Here is a 21,633-nt window from a genome sequence, read left to right on the forward strand (position 1 = left end):
CAAACATGTGACACACAGTGCCTTTAGAATAAAACACAAGCAGCAGCTATGAGAGTGTCATTTATGCTGCGTCAACACGGTTCAATCCATACCTGCAACGGGCATAGTCTGGCAGAAAAGAAACAGCCTCCTTCATGTTACTCACCTGTGGCTGGGATGCCAGGTTCATCTTGTATGGATTGGTTTTCCCTTCCTCGGTAACCAGCGGCGACCATATTTTTGATTCAGTTCTGCAAAGTAGAGCGTCTGGTGGTTAAACGCTAGAATTCTCCACATTTGTTACAGTATTTTGTAGTTTCAAGACATTTATCTTGCTCCACACAATTCCATAATTTGGAATTCCCCCACAGCAGCAAGAATATTATTGGCCCAAAAATGGAAGCAAGAAGAGTTACTGTTGATTGAAGAATGGAGGATGAAGTTAATGGACTATGCAGAACTAGATAAACTAACAGGAAGGATTCGAAACCAGCGAGACCAGAAATTCACGGAAGACTGGAGTAAATTTACGGACTATCTGAAAAGTAATTGTGAAGAACAGATGACATTTGTAGGGTTGCAAGAAGTTTTGTGAGGACTATTATTATTATTACAGTGGTGCCTCGCAAGACGAAATTAATTCGTTCCGCAAGTTTTTTCTTCTTGCGAGTTTTTCGTCTTGCGAAGCACGGTTTCCCATAGGAATGCACTGAAAATCAATGCATTCCTATGGAGACCGCTTGCCAGGCTGGCGGTGCGGAGAAGGGCTTTTCTCCCCACCGCAAGCCTTCAGGACAGGTACGGGAACAGAGGGGAAGGCGCGCAGTGCTTCTCCTCTGTTCCCGGGGCTTGCGGTGGGAGGAGGGTTTTTCCTCCCCACAGCCAACATTCAGAACAGCATTCTGAATGTTGGCGGTGGGAAGGAAAACCCTCCTCCCACCGCAAGTCTTCAGGACAGCCATCCAAAGGCTGGCATGGGGAGAAGGTCTCTCCGCCCCACCACCAGCCTTCGGAGGAGCCTTCCGAAGCCTGTCGGCGGGAGGAGGTCTCTCCGCCCCACCGCCAGCCTTCGGAGCAGCCTTCCGAAGGCTGGCGGCGGGAGGAGGTCTGTCCGCCCCACCGCCAGCCTTCGGAGGAGCCTTTCGAAGGCTGGCGGTGGGAGGAGGTCTCTCCGCCCCACCGCCAGCCTTCGGAGCAGCCTTCCGAAGGCTGGCGGCGGGAGGAGGGCAGGAGGGCGGGAGAAACCAAAGAATCTTAAAATTGTGGAGTTGGACGGGACCCTATGGGTCATCTATTCCAACTCCCTGCAGTGCAGGAATGAACCACTTCAGTTAAGATACTTTGGAGCAGTTTCTGGCAAGAAGAATGCACAAAGTGGCATGCTACGCATTCCCTTATTCGGGAAAACATAAATAGTCCTCGCCTGGACTTGTCAGAAATTTATTTTTAAAAAGGGAACAGCCTGCTGACCACAATGAACTTTGCAACCCTATTATCAGCAATTAGAAATGTTCTTTTGACCTCCTACGGAATAAGAGCGTGTGCCACATAAACGCTGAGGGGCATAATCTCAACTGCAGAGCTTCCTTTGAGGCTGAAATTCATGCAAGTCAGAGATATCGACCCCTTTCTCCATGATGTGCCCTGGTTAACCCTGAATATGGAAGAAGAGGTATACAGGCCTCGGTCCTGTATACCTGAAGGAGCGTCTCCACCCCCATCGTTCTGCCCGGACGCTGAGATCCAGCGCCGAGGGCCTTCTGGCGGTTCCCTCATTGCGAGAAGTGAGGTTACAGGGAACCAGGCAGAGGGCCTTCTCGGTAGTGGCACCCACCCTGTGGAACACCCTCCCTTCAGATGTGAAGGAAATAAGCAGCTATCCTATCTTTAAAAGACATCTGAAGGCAGCCCTGTTCAGGGAAGTTTTTAATGTTTAATGCTGTACTGTTTTTAACATTTGATTGGGAGCCGCCCAGAGTGGCTGGGGAAACTCAGCCAGATGGGCGGGGTATAAATAATAAATTATTATTATTATTATTATTAAATGAGCAAGATGATTTAGAGGCTGAGAAGTTGCATCAGCGCCGGCCCACCAATGTATTTTCGGGGAGCTGGGTCACTTGCCCCAACTCACGGCAAACGAAAACATTTTTGGCGTGCACAAACATTACAAAGCGGGGCATTCCACTGAGCGGGAGATTCCCAGGCTCTCGATCACGGCGATGGAATGAGCGAGGAATGAAGCGAGCTCTCACCTTCCATTTAAAGACCAGCATTCCAAATTTGCAGGCTAAACTTAGCTACCTAAAATATAAAACAGCTGCCTTTCAAAAAAAAAAGAACAAAACAGCTGCAGTTCCCAGTTACTTCGCTGGCATTCGTGAGCACCCAATGCTTGCAAAAGTCAGGTGGCTGGCATGCAAACAAACTTAAATGCCAGAGGAATGTCTTAGCAGACAGTCTAGAGCAATAGCTCTAACCACCGCACATTAAAAATCTGTTTTCTCGGCAGGGTCACTGGTGTCAGACATGTTTCGAGTAAATAATAACAACAATAAATCCCCCGAAAACCTCTACTTTATCTCATAAAGTAATTTTCCTACTTCTCATGATGGCTGCATAGAAGGAAAAGGTTTTGGGAGATGCTTTCAGTGGCACTGAAAGTCAAAGTTTGATGAGGGGAAAGTATTCCAGCTTCAGCTAATTGCCATATAAATTTGAACATGGCCAAGAATCCTGCAAGTTTGCCATCAAAACCTGCCGAGAGAAAATTATTGTGACCTTTTTGCCCACCTGAGAAGATCAGGTTTGCTGTTCTTTATTTCTTCCTGGTGACGGTTCCAAAAAAATAATTGGCTCTTGAAAATTAGATGAGGAGGCTTAGAGTCTCAGCAATTTCTTAATCTAGCCTTCTGAAGAACAAAGAGGCTAGACCAACTCTGAGAGCCAGGTGTGGTGCAACTAACTTAGAATATCAGATAAAGCAGGGAACAACAGGTGTGTCATATTTCTAATTCACTATGAGAAGAGGGAATTTCAGCTGATGCAGCGCTCACTAGCCAAAATTCCCTCTTCCACACAGTTGCTTAAGTTCACCGTCATCCTTTGCATTTGGTCAACCTAATAAAGAGACGCATCCGGCTTCCTTGATGGTTACAAAGCTATTTTTCTCTGAATGAGAAAGCCTGTGGCATTCGAATCAAGTCAGCCTTTATATTTAAGGAACACAATAACAGATGCAGAGTTGATGGGTTGTGTTGGGTTTTTTTTTACAGAGGCTGGCATCCATGCAGACTTGTTCAGGGGATAAAAATGGAAAGGACAACGTCGCCCTTGGCTCCGCTTTCCATCTGTACTAGAAGTTATCCAAACAAGGAAGCAAAATGTCTGATGTTTGCCCTCTTACGGCTGCAAGAATAAGCTCCCTTTGTCCCCTGCAAGCAGCTGGGGCAAAATGCTTCGCTTGCTCAAAACAAAAAGTCCTCTATGACAAGAGAGTAGGCTACCCTCTTTTAATACAGTTACCATGGAAGGAGTTTGGGGAGGAGGGGACCCAAGATTTGGGGGTTCTGAGTTAAAGCAGTGCAGATAAGACGTCAGGCAGGCAGGGCAGGATGGGAGCTGGAGAGGGGGTCCACCAGGGTGGCGCTGTGGTCTAAACCACTGAGCCTCTTGGTTGGCGGTTCAAATCCCCGCAACGGGGTGAGTCCCCATTGCTCTGTCCCAGCTCCTGCCAACCTCGCAGTTCGAAAGCACGCCAGTGCAAGTAGATAAATAGGTACCACTGCAGTGGGAAGATAAGCAGTGTTTCCGTGCGCTCTGGCTTACGTCACGGTGTCCCGTTGCGCCAGAAGCGGTTTAGTCCTGCTGGCCACATGACCCGGAAAGCTGTCGGTGGACAAACGCCAGCTCCCTCGGCCTGAAAGCGAGATGAGCCCCATCGCCGCCTTTGACTGGATTAACCGTCCAGGGGTCTTTTAGCTTTTTACCACCAGGGTGGCAGCCCCCCCCCAACGGGTCGCTCTGCCACCTTCGGTGGGGCAGGGCTCCCTGTAGAAGCTGGAACCTGCACGGTTGCGCCCCCTCAGCATTTTGCGCCCAGGGCCACGCGACCAACTATCCCCACCAACACTGATGCAATACAAGGTTCCAAAGTAACATGCTGGTTTCACCCTGTCAGTGAGCTGGGTGGTGCTTTTGGTCCACATTGTGAATGTTGATTTGGGAAAGGTAGGGGCTGAGTTTCAACTGGTTTTTGGACATGCTCCACAACAGAACGGGGAATGTTGCTTGACTGCCTCAAGGTATTTCTCCCTGCTCTCTCCTGTCAAGTTAGGGCAGGTTTTCTCAATCCCAATAACTTTATTGTACTAGCCATTGGCCATGACAAATGTGAATAAAAAATAAATACACGTAAAGAGATTTTATCCATTCTGAAGGAAATCAGCCCTGAGTGCTCACTGGAAGGACAGATCCTGAAGCTGAGGCTCCAATACTTTGGCCACCTCATGAGAAGAGAAGACTCCCTGGAAAAGTCCCTGATGTTGGTAAAGATGGAGGGCACAAGGAGAAGGGGACGACAGAGGACGAGATGGCTGGACAGTGTTCTCGAAGCTACCAGCATGCGTTTGACCAAACTGCGGGAGGCAGTGGAAGACAGGAGTGCCTGGCGTGCTCTGGTCCAGGGGGTCACGAAGAGTCGGACACGACTAAACAACAACAAAGAGACTAAACTACCACAAATCATAGTATCCAGATCTCTGTGTCTCCCAGTTCAATTCTATATTGTTCAGGGGCTTCTTTCTCATCTTTTTGGCCGCCAGAGCAAAAAGGGCAACTCTGCGAGTCACTGGAATGCTTACATTGCTAAGAAGTCATAGGAGCTACTCTGCCAGGGAGAGATATCATTCCTATATGGGCAGTAGGGTGATAAATCACCCCCTAGGTCCAATGTACAGGTCTGGGTGATGTATCAATATATCACCCAGGAACAGTATGCAGATGGAGTTCTGAGAGAAAAGTCTGGTTAACACTACAATGCGGAAATTGAACGAAATACGGTGTATCATTTGAGGAGAAGCAAACAAGAGAGGTTTTGCCTTTTTTAGGGCAGGCCTTGTGTATAGCAAGGAGACATTCAACTAAACATACAGAAGGGCTAACCGTCAGGGATAATGGGAGTTATAGTCTAGCAACAGGTTAAGAAAGGCTGGATTTTGCGGGAAAGGCGCTCTCTAAAGTTTAGCATCCGTTCTTCTGAAGAAGCCAGCTCTCTGAAATATCCCATACACAACATTCCAGTGCAAACGCACTTTGCCAATAGCCATCAATAATAATTAAACCTTCGAGAAGCAGCCCGTCCGTTTTAATGTCCATATATAGACAGACATGCATACGCAGCGTGCCAGACTAGGTTGAACGACACAGACGTTTCTCAGGGTCGAGGGAATTCTCAGGAAAATGACAGGGCTGGAGTGAGTCAAGAGAATTTGTGGCATTCCTGGAGTACATCCACCTCCCTCTATTTTTTTGAGTCGAGTTCCTTGTTTTGCTCTCCCTCTTTGAGCTAATTCAATAGACCCTTAGTCACAGGCTTTTGTTAATGTAGCACATTTTGGTCCCTGATTAAAATACTTCTCTCTCAAGAGCTGTCTGGGTGGTTGCTTCACTTCTTGGACAAGTTTTGTGACTTAAATTCGGCTTTTCTGTGCCGCTGGCGATTGAGTGAAGAGGATACGCTGCCAGCTCCACTTCTTGGAAGTGATTCTGTAACAATAAAACTAACTTTGACACAGAAATTCGTGGTGTTTGTTCCAAAGCTTTGGGAGGGAAGACAGGAACAAGAGAAGCGTTGTGCAACTATTTACAATGACATTAAAAGAGTTCGCGCAACAAAAAAAACGTATCTGCAGTTCCTCCCACCCCACAATAGTTTTTCTGATTACTCGTGGTTATATATTAGTTCAAGAGTTGCATAATCTTGCACAATAATTGCTCATCTCCATTCCAAAAAAAAAAAAGAGAGAGAGAGAGAGAGAGAGAGAGGAGGGGAGGGAGAAAGACGTTCTTGGACCATGAACCCAACTCTTATGAGCTGATCTGGCAGAATATGAAACCTTCACATAAATCTCCTACCAGGAAAGGAATAGATAGCCAAAAAGCAGGCAGGAGCTGGCACAGAAGCTGGAGAAGAGGAGAGGGGCTTTTGAAGGAAGGAAGGAAGGAAGGAAAGAAGGAAGGAAGGGGAGAGTCCATGATGAACCAACCGGAAGTGCTCTCCCCCCTGGAGAGAAGGAACTGCTGAGAAACTCCTAGCCCTGACATAAGAAGATACAGCAGACACTTGCTGCTTTTACTGCAACCACAAAAGTCCATTACCGTTAAATTTCAGCCCACACCAGGGGCGTAAGGTGGGGAGGGCTGGGCGGGGCCGGATGATTTGGGATCCCTGCCCTCCCTGACGCTGGGGACCTCCAGGCCCCGGCCTTGCCGCTGAATGGCCGCCAAGGCTCGCGTTGGCTGGCTGGGCCCTGTGAACCCTCTGTGCCCCACACCTGCCCGGTGGCAGCGGCAGCAAGGGTTCAGCTGGCATGGCGGCGGAGGAGGAGGAGGAGGAGGAGGAGTTTGGACTTGATATCCCGCCTTTCACTCCCCTTAAGGAGTCTCAAAGCGGCTAACATTCTCCTTTCCCTTCCTCCCCCACAAGAAACACTCTGTGAGGTGAGTGGGGCTGAGAGACTTCAGAGAAGTGTGACTGGCCCAAGGTCACCCAGCAGCTGCATGTGGAGGAGTGGGGAAGCAAACCCGGTTCACCAGATTACAAGTCCACCAGTCTTAACCACTACATCACGCTGGCTCTCCGCCGGCGGGTTTTATTCGCCCTCTGTGCCCAGCCAGGCACTAAGTGTGTAGTGCATGCAGTGCATGGCATGAGTGGCGCTGTGGTCTAAACCACTGAACCTCTTGGGCTTGCCGATCGGAAGGTTGGCGGTTCGAATCCCCACAACGGGGTGAGCTCCCGCCAACCTAGCAGTTCAAAAGCACGTCAAAGTGCAAGTAGATAAATAGGTACCACTGCAACAGGAAGATAAACAGTGTTTCCGTGTGCTCTGGCTTACGTCACGGTGTTCTGTTGCACCAGAAGCGGTTTAGTCCTGCTGGCCACATGACGTGGAAAGCTGTCTGTGAACAAACGCCGGCTCCCTCGGCCTCAAAGAGAGATGAGCGCCGCAACCCCATAGTCACCTTTGACTGGACTTAACCATCCAGGGGTCCTTTATCTTTACCTTTAAGCGTGTGAGGAAACGAACTCTCTCTCTCCCCACCAACCCCAGCCTTCTTGCATCGAGCCAGAAATTCCAAAAGAGTTTTACAGTGGTACCTCGGGTTAAGTACGCTTCAGGTTACAGACTCCGCTAGCCCAGAAACAGTACCTCAGGTTAAGAACTTTGATTCAGGATGAGAACAAAAATTGTGCTCTGGCGGTGCGGCGGCAGCAGGAGGCCCCATTAGCTAAAGTGGTGCTTCAGGTTAAGAACAGTTTCAGGTTAACAATGGACTTCGGGAATGAATTAAATACTTAACCTGAGGTACCACTGTATAAGAACATTCAGCCAAACACGATTACAGGCCCCTTTCAGACCTTCCTATGTTGTGCAGGAAGCAGGAGCAGAGTTGGGGAAATGTACACCTTGCCATGTACTTTATTTGTTCAAAGCATTCTAGCTCACCCCCTGTGCAAAGAATCCGTGGCAGGGCATAGTGAAACCTCTATTAGAATATGAGGCATGGCAATAAAATAGGCAGGCAGATGGAACGCCTCTTATCAGCACATCCTGAAACCATAATAAAACATCCCATTCCAACAAGAGACCAGAGTAGGCATTAGCCAAATTTCAGAGGGTTTCAAATTTCATAGCCAGAGTGCCACCACTGAAAAGGCCCTCTCACATGTCACAGCATTGTGTAGCAAGTAGTGGGATGCTTAAAAGGGTTTCCTTAGCAGATTGGGGGGCCTATACAGGGAAAGTACTTAGGTATTTGAGTCTTCCAGGGCTTTGTAAGTCATCAGCGAACACTTGCATTCAGACCAGAAATGTACTGGCAGCCAGTAAAATTATTTAAGAACCAGTAAAATGTGGCCGCAACTGGCTGTCCAGCCAAACAGCTTCATTCCACATACTCTGCAATGTTGCGTCATCCTCAAAAGCAGCCCTACGTAGAGCACATCACAGTAATCCAACAGGAGATAATCAAAGCATGAATTACTGTGTCCAGGCTATCATTGTCAGGGAATAGCTGAAGCTCGTAAATGTGGGAAATTGCAGTCAAACAGAACTATGTGCGAGTGCTAGTTAGTGCATGAAAGGGTTAAAACAAAAGAGCTAGTTTCCTAGACTCAGCTTGGCCATGATCTCCCTTCTCTGATGAGAGATGAAGTGAAGTCTTCTCTTCCTGTTCTCACTCTCTCCGCGCCATGTAACTGACCAAAGGAAGACATGCCTAAGCAAACTCCAAGCTTAGAGCATGTGTTTGAAGCTATCTTGCTGTATTTTCTACCTGTGCTCTCCTTGCCGCTGCTTGGATAAATGCATGAATCTGACCTTTGGAATGTTTTGTAAGTAAAGCATTTTAAACTTACTTAACAGTGCGTGCTTTGTTCATATCAAGAGGGGCAGAAAGAGAGGAGTGCTGTATGAAACTAGATGGGATAAAAGGGTCTAGCAACTTACATTCCTAACACCTTTGTGAGTTTAAACTCTGCTACTGGGTGCTCTTTCTTGATGGAGAGTGAGTTTAGCCCTGGGTCACAGAGATTCATATTTTTCCTCCTACAGTCAACCAGCCATCGCTGTGATATGTGCTCTTTGGATACTTGAGCCAGGCAGATTTCATTCCTCCAATCCAACTGCTACTTTACCTGCCCACGGTCAGAATTATTTCATCTATGCAGCCCTTGATTTTGTTCTGTGCTTCCAGGTGAGTCATGCTTTCTGTATCTTCCCCATCAATGGACATGATAACATCTCCAATGCATAAATTGGCAGCTGCAGCTTTGCTGCCAGGGGTTACCTGCAAGAAGAAGAAGAAAAAAAGATAAACAGAAATTGTCACCAAAGCAAAACTCAAGGCCCCAGGCTGTTCTTTGTATACTGGTTCGGGCTTGTTTCACAAGAGGAACCGGGAGTTGGCTACAAAGAAACTAGCAGAATGCCTTTGAATATTTTATTGAAAGGCACAAACATAAAAACTGTAAATGAATCACTCTTAGGCCTCTGTAGTACAGTGCTAATTTTACTGGTCTACCTTATGGGGTTATTGTAAAGGATCAATGAGATACTGTCTTGTTTCACACACCATTCTACAAAAATGGTGACTTTATGCATATTAACAAACACTGAACATTTGGGTTCACAGGCGCTTTGCTCCAAATTCTGCTGCTGCACTGCACCAAGATTTGGGCTTAAATGCTTGGCTTAGCGTGTCATCCTAACCCAGAGCTCTCCCAGGCAAACCATGGTCCAAAAACCATACGACAAGTACTAATGACCGCTTGTTGGGCTTGCTGATCAGAAGGTCGGCGGTTCGAATCCCCACAACAGAGTGAGCTTACATTTTGACGTGCTTTCGAACTGCTAGGTCCAGCACCGAGGGCCTTCTGGCGGTTCCCTCACTGCGAGAAGCCAAGTTACAGGGAACCAGGCAGAGGGCCTTCTCGGTGTTGGCGCCCGCCCTGTGGAACGCCCTCCCACCAGAAGTCAAAGAGAACAACAACTACCAGACTTTTAGAAGGCATCTGAAGGCAGCCCTGTTTAGGGAAGCTTTTAATGTTTGATGTATCACAGTATTTTAATATTCTTTTGGAAGCTGCCCAGAGTGGCTCGGGAAGCCCAGCCAAATGGGCGGGATATAAATAATAAATTATTATTATTATTATTATTATTATTATTATTATTATTATTATCGGTGGCAGGAGCAGGGACCGAGCAACGGGAGCTCACCCCGTAGTGGGGATTCGAACCGCCGACCTTCTGATTGGCAAATCCTAGGTTCTGTGGTTTAACCCACAGAGCCACCTGTGTCCCTTAGGGGCCCCCTTGCAACTCTACAATTCTATCCTTCTCTCCTATCTGCCTCCATCAAGGACACTATCTAAAGGAATTTCTTTGCAAACAACAAAGCAGTAACAGGAAGACCTAGCAGCGCAGACACAACCCTCATCTACTCACCAGTGGGGGAAAACAAACAGCAACATAAAACTGGACTAAAGGAAAAACGAAAACCCATCAATCAACCGGCTCATTTTTTTAGTTTCCCCTAGCTTTGGCTTTCACAATGGAATGATAGAATGAGTGGGAGTCCGCGGTTCAGAAAAGCACATTCATTCGCAATGAGCCATCTCTGAACTATTGCATACCAGTTTGCCATTCCTAACAAAAGAGATCCAAACATTTAGAACACAAAACATGGCACAGAAATGTTGAGAGTTTCTGGCTCCTGTGAATTCTGGCCATCTTGGCCTTCAGTACTTTTCACGAGGGTAGAAACTTAAAAAGAAAAGTAGTGTTTAAATGTAGTACGAAGGGGGTTCACGTTTCTGAGCTGTGTCTGCTGAAACCAGAGGGGTTCTAAAAGGTAAAGCTAAAAGTCGTGACCAACTCTGGGGTTGCAGCTCTCATCTCACTTTTTTGGCCGAGGGAGCCGGCGTACAGCTTCCAGGTCATGTGGCCAGCATGACTAAGCTGCTTCTGGCGAACCAGAGCAGTGCACGGAAACGCCATTTACCATCTCGCCGGAGCGGTACCTATTTATCTACTTGAACTTTAAGGTGCTTTCAAATTGCTAGGTTGGCAGGAGCAAGGACTGAGCAACGGGAGCTCACTCCGTCGCAGGGATTTGAACCGCCGACCTTCTGATCTGCAAGTCCTAGGCTCTGTGGTTTAACCCACAGTGCCACCCGCGTCCCAGAGGGGTTCTAGGAGCCATAAAACTTTGCCACACTCCAGTTTCCAACATGAGATACAGATTTATTGTTATCACTGACAAGATGCCCATTATTTCATTCAAAGCAACGTCATTGGGTGGCATAAACTGCCATCCTCAGATGCAGATCCATTATTACCCCAAAGCAGTGTTCCATAGAGATGACCCACTAGAATTAATTCACCTTCTTCTTTTACCGAAATAACACCTGATCACTTCTTTAATTGTCTGGCCAACGTTTCCTCTAGTTGTCTCCATGTGCACTTGAAAGGTTCCTGAACTGGTGAAGATGAGATGTGCTTTATGGGGAGTAGGGTGATTTGATTTAAATCATATTGATTTAAATCACTAGTCAGTAAGACTTGATTTAAATCTTTTTTTACAGAAAGACTTATTCTTGCTGGTATAATCTTAATATTTACCACCAGAGAAAGGTTTCATTTTTGGAATAATAAATTTTCAGAGTAGTTTTGACAGTTTTATCAAAAATTACTGATTTGGTTATACTATTAGAAATACACAGACCGATAAGTATGAAATTATTGTGAGGTTTAATAAGTTAACTGTTTATATTTGGATAACTTTTCTGCTGTACTTTAATGGAAGGAGAAAAATAATCATTTCCTTAATAACAATTTGAACAATTTATTTAACTAAAGCAATAATATTATAGCATATGTATCCATGTTTGTTAACTGATGTCGTTAAACATTTTTTTTATATATAAAGAAAACCTTAGACTGAGTTTTAGCACACATGAAAAACTTAAAACAAATCCTTATTTCCTGTTGAATAGCATTTGGACTATAATGTAACTTAAATAGAAAACTATCTTCAGAAAGATTTTTCCTCCAGAAGCATCTTATTTTAAAAATCTGGTTTAAATAATAATAAAAAAATCATTATTTTTTTTTTAAAAAACTTTTTTTTCAAACCATTGATTTTTATCCACCCTGCAAAGCACCATGATTGGATGGCATAGACTGTTATCCTCAGATGCTGGCTTCGAATGGTTCTTTGTAGATCCATTATTACTCCAATGCAGTGTTCCATAGAGATGACCCACCAAAAGTGGAATTAATTCACCTCCTTCTTTTACCAAAATAACATCTGATCCCTTCTTTAATTGCCTGACCATCGTTTTCTCTAGTTGACTCCATGTGCAACTGAAAGATTCCTGAACTGGTGGAGATGAGATTGGAGGATGGATGGCGGTTAACAGATTGAGGTTGAATCCTGATAGGACAGAAGTACTGTTTTTGGGGGACAGGGGGCGGGCTGGTGTGGAGGACTCCCTGGTCCTGAATGGGGTAACTGTGCCCCTGAAGGACCCGGTGCGCAGCCTGGGAGTCATTTTGGATTCACAGCTGTCCATGGAGGCGCAGGTCAATTCTGTATCCAGGGCAGCTGTCTACCAACTCCACCTGGTATGCAGGCTGAGACCCTACCTGCCCGCGGACTGTCTCACCAGAGTGGTGCACGCTCTGGTTATCTTAGGCTTGGACTACTGCAATGTGCTCTACGTGGGGCTACCTTTGAAGGTGACCCGGAAACTACAACTAATCCAGAATGCGGCAGCTAGACTGGTGACTGGGAGCAGCCGCCGAGACCATATAACACCAGTCTTGAAAGACCTACATTGGCTTCCAGTACGTTTCCGAGCACAATTCAAAGTGTTGGTGCTGACCTTTAAAGCCCTAAACAGCCTCAGCCCAGTATACCTGAAGGAGCGTCTCCACCCCCATCGTTCTACCCGGACACTGAGGTCCAGCACCGAGGGCCTTCTGGTGGTTCCCCGCTGCGAGAAGCCAAGTTACAGGGAACCAGGCAGAGGGCCTTTTCGGTAGTGGCACCCGCTCTGTGGAATGCCCTCCCATCAGATGTCAAAGAGAACAACAACTACCAGACTTTTGGAAGACATCTGAAGGCAGCCCTGTTTAGGGAAGCTTTTAATGTTTGATGTATTACAGTATTTTAATATTTTTTTGGAAGCCGCCTAGAGTGGCTGGGGAAACCCAGCCAGATGGGCGGGGTATAAATAATAAATTATTATTATTATTATTATTATTATTATTATTATTATTATTATGAGATGTACTTGATGGGGAGTTGCCTTCAGGCCCCAAGCCCGATGGCAGACCAACTCTGTGTTACAAACATGTCTGCCAACATGACATGGATGCTGGCAACATTAACCCTGTATGTGGGAATCCCTCACAGACGACCGCAGTGGCTGCAGACAGACAGTCAGGTTGTGCATCTACAGCAGTGACCAGAGGAGGAATGGCCACTGGAAGGAGCACAGAGAGAAGAAACTCCGTGGTGCATTTGCAGCGGCAAAAGCAAACGCCTTCGTCTGCCCCGGCTGCAACAAAACATGTCTCTCCCACATTGGTCTCTATGGCTATAGCAGGCGCTGTAACTCTCCAGTGCTTTGCCTTCAACCCCAAAGGTTGAATCGTCTCCATTGTCTCCCAAGATAAACAGATGCTAATAGTAAACCGCTTAACTTGGATGACTAAAATCATACTTCTATTTCAGTTTCGTTGTCACCGATTTCCCCAAAACAAGCATAATCTGTGTTTTAACCATAATAAATACAGTTGTGCCTTAGATCTCAAACGCCTTGGCTCCCGAACAAATCGGCTCCCAAACGATCAAAACCTGGAAGTGATTGTTCCAGTTTTTGAACGATTTTCAGAAGCCAAATGTCCGGCGTGGCTTCTGATTGGCTGCAGGACGCTCCTGCAGCCAATCGGAAGCCACCCCTTGGTTTTCAAACTGTTCCAGGAGTTGGACGGACTCCCGGAACACATTCTGTTTGAGAACCAAGGTACGACTGTTGTTTAAAATTCAGATGAACGATACCTTCAAAAATCCCTTATAGTATTCTTTTCATTCGTTACAAGGACTGTTACCACCAGCATACAGAATAATGAGAGTGAAAACTGGTCTTATCCGCCAAGTATTGTATACTGGACTATAATAAGCACAAGATAAGGTGGCAAGACTATTTTGTTTTTACATCTAAATTAAACAATAATGGCAGTCAGTGCCAGAAGCTGGAATAGTATTTGACTAAATCATCTCCCCATTATTTCACAAGCCGCACCCACTGTTTCCTTTGGCCGGCTGGAAACGGTTCCAGTAACTCTCCATGTGAAAATAGCTTTCCTGTTCCTAACCTCCAGCTCTTTTAAAATGCTGTAGTAGAGCTGTCTGCAATAAAATAAATAAAATAAAAGTGTCATGCCATCCCAGCACACAGGAGAACACCCTGGGCACAGAGCTCTTGGGTTATTTGCTATAGAAGCAGCTCACTTGCTCTACAGAGGCAGTTACCATCTTCAGGGTTTGCCAAAGGACAAAAATAGCCATTACAGTGGTACCTCGGGTTACATACGCTTCAGGTTACATACGCTTCAGGTTACAGACTCCGCTAACCCAGAAATAGTGTTTCAGGTTAAGAACTTTGCTTCAGGATGAGAACAGAAATCGTGCTCCAGCGGCACGGCAGCAGCAGGAGGCCCCATTAGCTAAAGTGGTGCTTCAGGTTAAGAACAGTTTCAGGTTAAGAACGGACCTCCGGAACGAATTAAGTACTTAACCCAAGGTACCACTGTATCGGTTTGCATACTGTATCCATTTTAATCAGGCACCCCCAGACTCAGCCTCCAGGTGTTTTGGGAATACAACTCCCATCATCCCTAGCTAACAGGACCAGTGGTCAGGGATGATGGGAACTGTAGTCTCAAAAAACATCTGGAGGGCCGAGTTTGCCTATGCCTGATTTAAATGCCTAGAAAGAAACAACTCCCTATGATCTGGCATTAGCTGGGCTGAAATAATAATAATTTATTATTTATACCCAAACCATCTGGCCGGGCTTCCCCAGCCACTCTGGGCGGATTCCAACAAAAAATTAAAATACAGTAACGCATCAAACATTAAAAGCTTCCCTAAACAGGGCTGCCTTCAGATGTCTTCCAAAAGTCTGGTAGTTGTTGTTCTCTTTGACATCTGGTGGGAGGGCGTTCCACAGGGCGAGCGCCACCACCGAGAAGGCCCTCTGCCTGGTTCCCTGTAACTTGGCTTCTCGCAGTGAGGGAACCGCCAGACGGCCCTCGGCGCTGGACCTCAGTGCCCAGGTAGAACAATGGGGGTGGAGACGCTCCTTCAGATATACTGGACAGAGGCCGTTTAGGGCTTTAAAGGTCAGCACCAACACTTTGAATTGTGCTCGGAAACAATAAAGATTACACATTCAAGTGATAACAAAATCAGGGTGGCTCAAAAAACCATCCATGAGTGAGGCAGTCCTTCTGAGGAAGGTGGGGCAGGCAGCGGCAGAGCATATGCCCCGCGCTCCCGAGGGGTGTGTGGTGCAGAGGGTGCCCTCCCAAGCGCAGGATAGCCACTGGGGTGCCTGGAGTGGCGCACACACCCTGCAGCCTGGGACAGAGAACCACTCACGGGAGCGGAGCGAGCCGCCCATGGCGGACATTCGGCGCGCCAGCCACCTGTGATTCCCAAGCCTCCCCCAGCTGTCAAAACGAAGGGGGAAGGGGCGAATGCTGCTGGCAAAGAGGCGCAGCCCCCCCCTAACCTGACGGCTTGAGGTAGGCTTGGGAGTCGCCGGTCGAGCCAAATGTCACCCCCTCAGTGAGGGAAACCGGGGAGATCCACCCTCACTGCCCCCTTCCTCCGCCACTAGGGGAAGGGGGGTTGAAACAGATGGGCTTTGGGGGTCACTTCCCAACCTACAGTTCTACGAATCCACGAGTTTCACCACTCGTGCCTCTTCCTACGCAGTTGCTTGCAACGATTCTTCAACACCAAGTTCGTTGGATTGGTCATTTTGTTCGGATGCCTGATTATCGTCTTCCAAAGCAACTACAGTGGTACCTCGGGTTACATATGCTTCAGGTTACATACGCTTCAGGTTACAGACTCTGCTATCCCAGAAATATTACCTCGGGTTAAGAACTTTGCTTCAGGATGAGAACAGAAATTGTGCTCCGGCGGCGCGGCAGCAGCAGGAGGCCCCATTAGCTAAAGTGGTGCTTCAGGTTAAGAACAGTTCCAGGTTAGGAACAGACCTCCGGAACGAATTAAGTTCTTAACCCGAGGTACCACTGTACTCTATTTTCAACTTAAAAATGGAAAATGTGATGTTGGTGATCAACAAAAGAGGTTTAAAGACTGTCTCGAGGCAAGTCTAAAAAAATATAGTATAAACACTGACAACTGGGAAACACTGGCCTGTGAGACCTCCAGTTGGACAACAGCCTTTACCAAAGGTGTCATGGATTTTAAGATGCTCAAACTCAGGACGCAAGGGAGAAACGTGCTAAGAAGAAGGCATGCTTGGCAAACCCTCACCATGATCAACTCCCACCTGGAAACAAATGTCCCCACTGTGGAAGGACATGTGGATCCAGAATTGGCCTCCACAATCACTTACGGACTCACTGTTAAGACCATGTTCATGGAAGACAATCTTACTCGGCTACGAGTGATCGCCAAAGATGACGACTGAAGAAACATTGGGCAGTGTTAATTTTAGAGGAAGTAGCTCAGCATCTCTGTCGCTCTTGCGTCTCTTACTTTTGTACGGACGGCATTCATATTTATTCTTGGGCAAAATGGATATTCTTTTAAATAAAGATTCCTTGCTATTCTGTTAACCCAATTCAGAGACATGGGTTTGAGGAAGAGGGAGGTTCTCTCACCCATAATTCCCTGCCAGGCTCACAGGGTTTTAAGCTATGATCACCATCAAGAAGTTGTGCATCACTTGAGCCTAAGATGCCCTACGGAACCTCTTCTGTGTCCAGCGGAATTCTGAAACACCTGCGACTCCTTTCCCTTTCTTCCATATAAGGGTTTTATTATATTTTTGATTTAGGAAAAGGAAAGGGGAAGAGGAAGCAATGGAGGAAGGCAGTGAAGGAGCGTCTCCAACCCCCATCGTTCAGCCCGGACCATGAGGTCCAGTTCCAAGGGCCTTTTGGCGGTTCCCTCTCTGCAAGAAGTGAGGTTACAGGGAACCAGGCAGAGGGCCTTCTCGGTGGCAGCACCCGCCCTGTGGAACGCCCTCCCATCAGATGTCAAGGAAATAACTACAGTATCTGACTTTGAGAAGACATCTGAAGGCAGCCCTGTTTAGGGAAGTTTTTAATGTTTGATGCTTTATCGTGTTTTTAATATTCTGTTGGGAGCTGCCCAGAGTGGCTGGGGAAACCCAGCCAGATGGGTGGGGTATAAATAATAAATTGTTATTATTATTAGAGCCTCAATTGATGTAGCAAGGGGGCTGCCCTACATGAGCAGGAGAAAGGTGTGCATTTTGAGCCCAGCAAAGAAACAAATGTCAGCTTACTTTAAGCTCCTGATCACTCCTTTGAAGCCCTGCCCTTACCTGCCCCACACCTGATGTCAGGTATGATGTCAGGTATAAGGGTGGTTGTGGCTTCCAAAAAATGGCTTCACGGGCCAAGTTTGGTCCATGGGCTAAAGGTTCCCCATCCCTTCCTGTGCCACAATGTCATTTTATTTTTTTTCACCTAGGAAGAATAGCAGCTCCCTATTCCCATTCTTCGCACGAGGAACCGAGTCCAAGGTACAGCTGAATTGGACTATGCACCAAGATTTACCAGGCAAAAACTGTGTACTCACTCAGCTACCCATTTGGAAGGTTTTGTGTGGCGACCCACCAAAATAGTCCACCTATTTTATGAAAACATACGCAGAACACAAGAAGCCTTGTTTGTGCGGGTTCTCAATTAAAAAGCAAAAACAAACCCTGTAGATTTCTGGGGAGCAGACACAAAAACAGCATAAGGGTTCTATCTTAGCAGACAGAAATTGGTAGACTGTGTCACACACACAAAAAGCAACTCCCTAAGCAAATGTTCACCCTTTTTTCATTGTTCCCTTTGCTAAGAAAAAATGGTTTCGAAACCAATCTGCTAGAGGGAGCCTGCAAATTACTCCACGGCAGATCCCATTTTGGAAAGTATGTGGTTAGGCGCTTAACGAAAAAAATATGGATTTGTTTGCCGTAATCAAAATCCCTGTTTTGCTGAAAGGACTTTGACAGAGAGCTGGGCTGCTCCTGAGAATGAGATCTGAATCAGGAGCCCATAGCCTTATTTGAACATCATACCCAGAGCTCCATAACCTACCAGCAGCCTGGAATTCCAGCAGCAGAAACTAACCTTTTCGCCTCTGGCTATTTGAGGCTGGGAAAGAGAAAGGAGGGAAAGGTGAGCTCCTATTCACCCTTCCTGAGTCTTAAATAACCCTGCTTTTAAACTGGTGGAAGATCTCACAGCACTGCCGCTCACTCGGAATCATGGCGATATATTCCTAAAAGCAGGCATCGTTTTCTGAGAATAAGTTTCCCGATGTCTGGTGTCAGAGCTGTCTTAAGGATATCTGGCGCCGTGGTGCAAAGCTCCCTCCGGCGCTCCCCCTGCCATTTCCCAGTTTTTTATGGAGGACGGCGCTGCCGGTGGGGCTGGAGGAGGTGGGCAGCGGCAGGCAGAGGCTCCGAGTGCGGCGCTGCTTCGGCACGGCATGGTGGAGTCGGGCAAGGGCAGCGAGCTGATGCCAGGAGGTGCCGCATCCGGCCTCCGCCTCTTCCCTGGCGCCCTCCTGGCCTTGGCGCCCTGCACCCCTATGGATAAGACGCCCCTGTCTGATGTATCTCCTTGGGTTAAAAAGTTAAAGGGACCCCTGACCATTAGGTCCAGTCATGACCGACTCTGGGGTTGCGGCGCTCATCTCGCGCTATAGGCCAAGGGAGCCAGTGTTTGTCCGCAGACAGCTTCCGGGTCATGTGGCCAGCATGACTAAGCCGCTTCTGGCGAACCAGAGCAGCGCATGGAAACGCCGTTTACCTTCCCGCCGGAGTGGTACCTATTTATCTACTTGCACTTTGATGTGCTTTCAAACTGTTAGGTTGGCAGGAGCTGGGACCGAGCAACGGGAGCTCACCCTGTTACGGGGATTCGAACCGCCAACCTTCTGATCAGCAAGTCCTAGGCTCTGTGGTTTAACCCACAGCGCCAAAAGCATTGCTCAGTTGAAGGCATTATGAGACAATTACATTCAATGTGGGCTGGGGAGAAAGCAGAGAAAATTAGGAGATTTGCTGCAGCATAAGCTTTTGCAAGTCACTCCATGGACACTTCTGGCACAATACATCATTGTAAGTTTCTTTAAGGTGCCACAAGACGTGTCATTTAATTGTAATTTTTCCAAAAAAAATCATTTTTAGATGGTGATATCCAGTGTTACATCATACTCAGAGCAGAATAATGGAATCAGTGGAATTAACTAACTTAAATCCACCAATTCCAGTGGGTCTTCCTGGAGTATGACTGTCATGCAAAAAATTAAATGCTAGAATTGATTAGCTTAGGCCACCCTAAATCTGTGAGTACCAAGGGACTGGAGTTTTTGAAAAAGCTAATTGCTTTTATTATCAGTCAATAAAGGTGGCAGAGAGGGTGCTAAGAACAGTCAGAAATATACATTTTTCCTACCAGAAGGATGGATGAAGTATTTACAGCGAGTGCATTTGGTACGATTCCTGTAACGAAAATGTGCAGGCAGGAATATCCAGACACTGACGAATACTTTGTCAACAGTGCTAGCTGATACCTGGAGGGGGGCGGCTTCTTTCAACCCTAGGGACAGAGATTAACCCCTACCTGGGCACAGCCAAGCAGCTGTTACTGCAGCACCAGCCACGCCCCAACTCTCAAGTAGGTGCGGCACCTCTCAGAGCTTTCCTCCTTCCTCCAACTTTGGCAATCTATCAGGCAAGTACAGACAGACTCCGGGGAAGCTGAAGGAAGCAGCCACCGCAACAACAAAAAGTTCAGTCCCTATTTAAGGGCAGAAAGCTGTCAGTTTATTTCAAATACCATTGTGATCTGTAACATGCAGGCTGCAAAAATTTGAGAAATTACAGGATGTTGGTTTTTTTAACCACCCACGTGGACGCATCACCTCCTAGCTTTTACTTTTGGCATTTGCTTTCACCCTTCCAAGTGCTAACACGCCTCGGATCATCAGCCCAATATCTGCAATGGATTTGAAAGGGGATTACACAAAATCCCAGGAAATTCCAAGGAGCTGGGAGCATTCCTCGCGATTTTATCAACGGATAGCTAATCGACACCTCCAGACTCACGGGCACCACCGCGCGCCTCTGAGCACCAGCTGCCAAGGAGAAAGGGCCGGGGAAGGGCTGCTGCTGCCGGCCGGCTTCCCAGCGCCCCTTGGCCGGCGGATCCCGGCCCCGATCCCGGATTTCTCTCCAACCCGAGAGACCCCTGCTGAAGATTCAGAAGAGCTCACATTCAAGCCCGTCTGAGAATTGGAGCCTCCTTCCCTAAAAAGCGATGGGATGGGGACCCGAAGGATCCGGCTCGGGGCGCGAGGGTTGCAGTTGGCGACGCAGGGCGTTCTGCACATGTTCAGAGGCGCTCTCTTCCTCCCGCTCCAATCCCAATCCAGGTTTCTCCCGGAAGTTTCGGGGCTCCCTGCTTACCCTGGAGATGGTGAGCGGCTGCTCGAAGTCTTTGCCCCCCACCAGGCGGAAACCCCAGGGCGCCGGCCCCTGGAGGACGATACGGTGGGTCTTGCTCATGGTGCTTCGCCGCAGGCTGCGCGATCCAGCCGGCGCGGCGGGGCTAGGCTGCTCCGCCCCACCCCGGGGCGGGGACTCGGGCGGGCCCTGAGCAGGCGCCGAGTGGGGAAGGAGCTACTCCCTACCCGGCCTGGACTGACTGACTCCGCCCCGGGACGCGCTGCGGGGAGGAGCGCGGCCAAGGGCTCTTTTTTGCGCGTGCCCGGCGTCACCTTACCTGATGCCACCTCGCCAAAGGAACAAAGGAGTCCGATCCGAAAGCCGCGCCCTTTCCAGCCGGCAAGCAACTTTCCCCCGCACCCGGATCGTTTGGATGCGCGCGGTCGGTTCCAGGAACGCACGTGGAAGCAATTGTGCGCAATTACGCACAAGCAATATTGGAGACAACCTGTGGCCACGCAGCCAAGGGGGGCTCCCTGAACTGGGAATTTTGGCACTAGCAATCATGGGATTGCGGCACAAGGGTGCTTCTGAGCATGTTCATCAGCTCATGGCGGACACGTGCAGCAGAGGAAAGTGACTGCAACGCCTGCAGCCCAGCTGGTGCCAAACGGTATTGCTCTGCTTTCATGAGCGCAGCCAGCGGGACAGCTGCCCCCCCCCACCCCAAATCAAATAAATAAGTAGAAATTCTTAACTGACCAATTGCATCACAGATAACTCAGTTGTGCGCCCCCCAGGCCTGCCCTCCTAAAATAAATCCTGGCTACACCCATGCCTGCTTTCCTTTGGACCACCTCAGGCCAAGAAGGAAGTCTTGTGGTCTGGGCAGTCCAGACCTCCACACACACTGCCCTGGAGAAGTCACTTCCGTGCTGCTAATGAAGCAAAAACAACACAGGAGGCAGTAGTTCTCTGCACCACCCATAGTCCGCGCTGTGAATCTCCAGTGGTTTGGCTTCACCCCAGAAGGCACACTCCATTGTCCCAGAGCTCATTAAATTGGACCCACTACTCTGAAGTAAGGGACGTGGGTGGCGCTGTGGGTTAAACTACAGAGCCTAGGA

The 21,633-nt window shown here is 47.9% G+C and overlaps 1 protein-coding gene across 2 annotated transcripts in view; it reads right to left on the reverse strand.

The window, feature by feature from the left end:
• The window catches only part of PDLIM1 (PDZ and LIM domain 1), a 37,847-nt gene extending 17,097 nt beyond the window's left edge, over positions 1–20,750 (reverse strand). The window contains exons 1-3 of one of the 2 annotated variants that reach the window (XM_053387815.1): positions 20,528–20,750; positions 8,900–9,051; positions 146–230 (exon numbers count right to left, since the gene is read on the reverse strand). In XM_053387815.1, coding sequence (XP_053243790.1) covers positions 146–230; positions 8,900–9,051; positions 20,528–20,626 — 336 coding nt within the window. In that variant the 5' untranslated portion in view covers positions 20,627–20,750. The remainder of the gene's footprint in view (positions 1–145; positions 231–8,899; positions 9,052–20,527) is intronic. The other variant, XM_053387813.1, reaches the window with a different exon arrangement.
• Between the last annotated feature and the right edge of the window lie 883 nt (positions 20,751–21,633).

Source organism: Podarcis raffonei, chromosome 5 (assembly GCF_027172205.1).
Source record: "Podarcis raffonei isolate rPodRaf1 chromosome 5, rPodRaf1.pri, whole genome shotgun sequence".
NCBI classification, from domain to species: domain Eukaryota; kingdom Metazoa; phylum Chordata; class Lepidosauria; order Squamata; family Lacertidae; genus Podarcis; species Podarcis raffonei.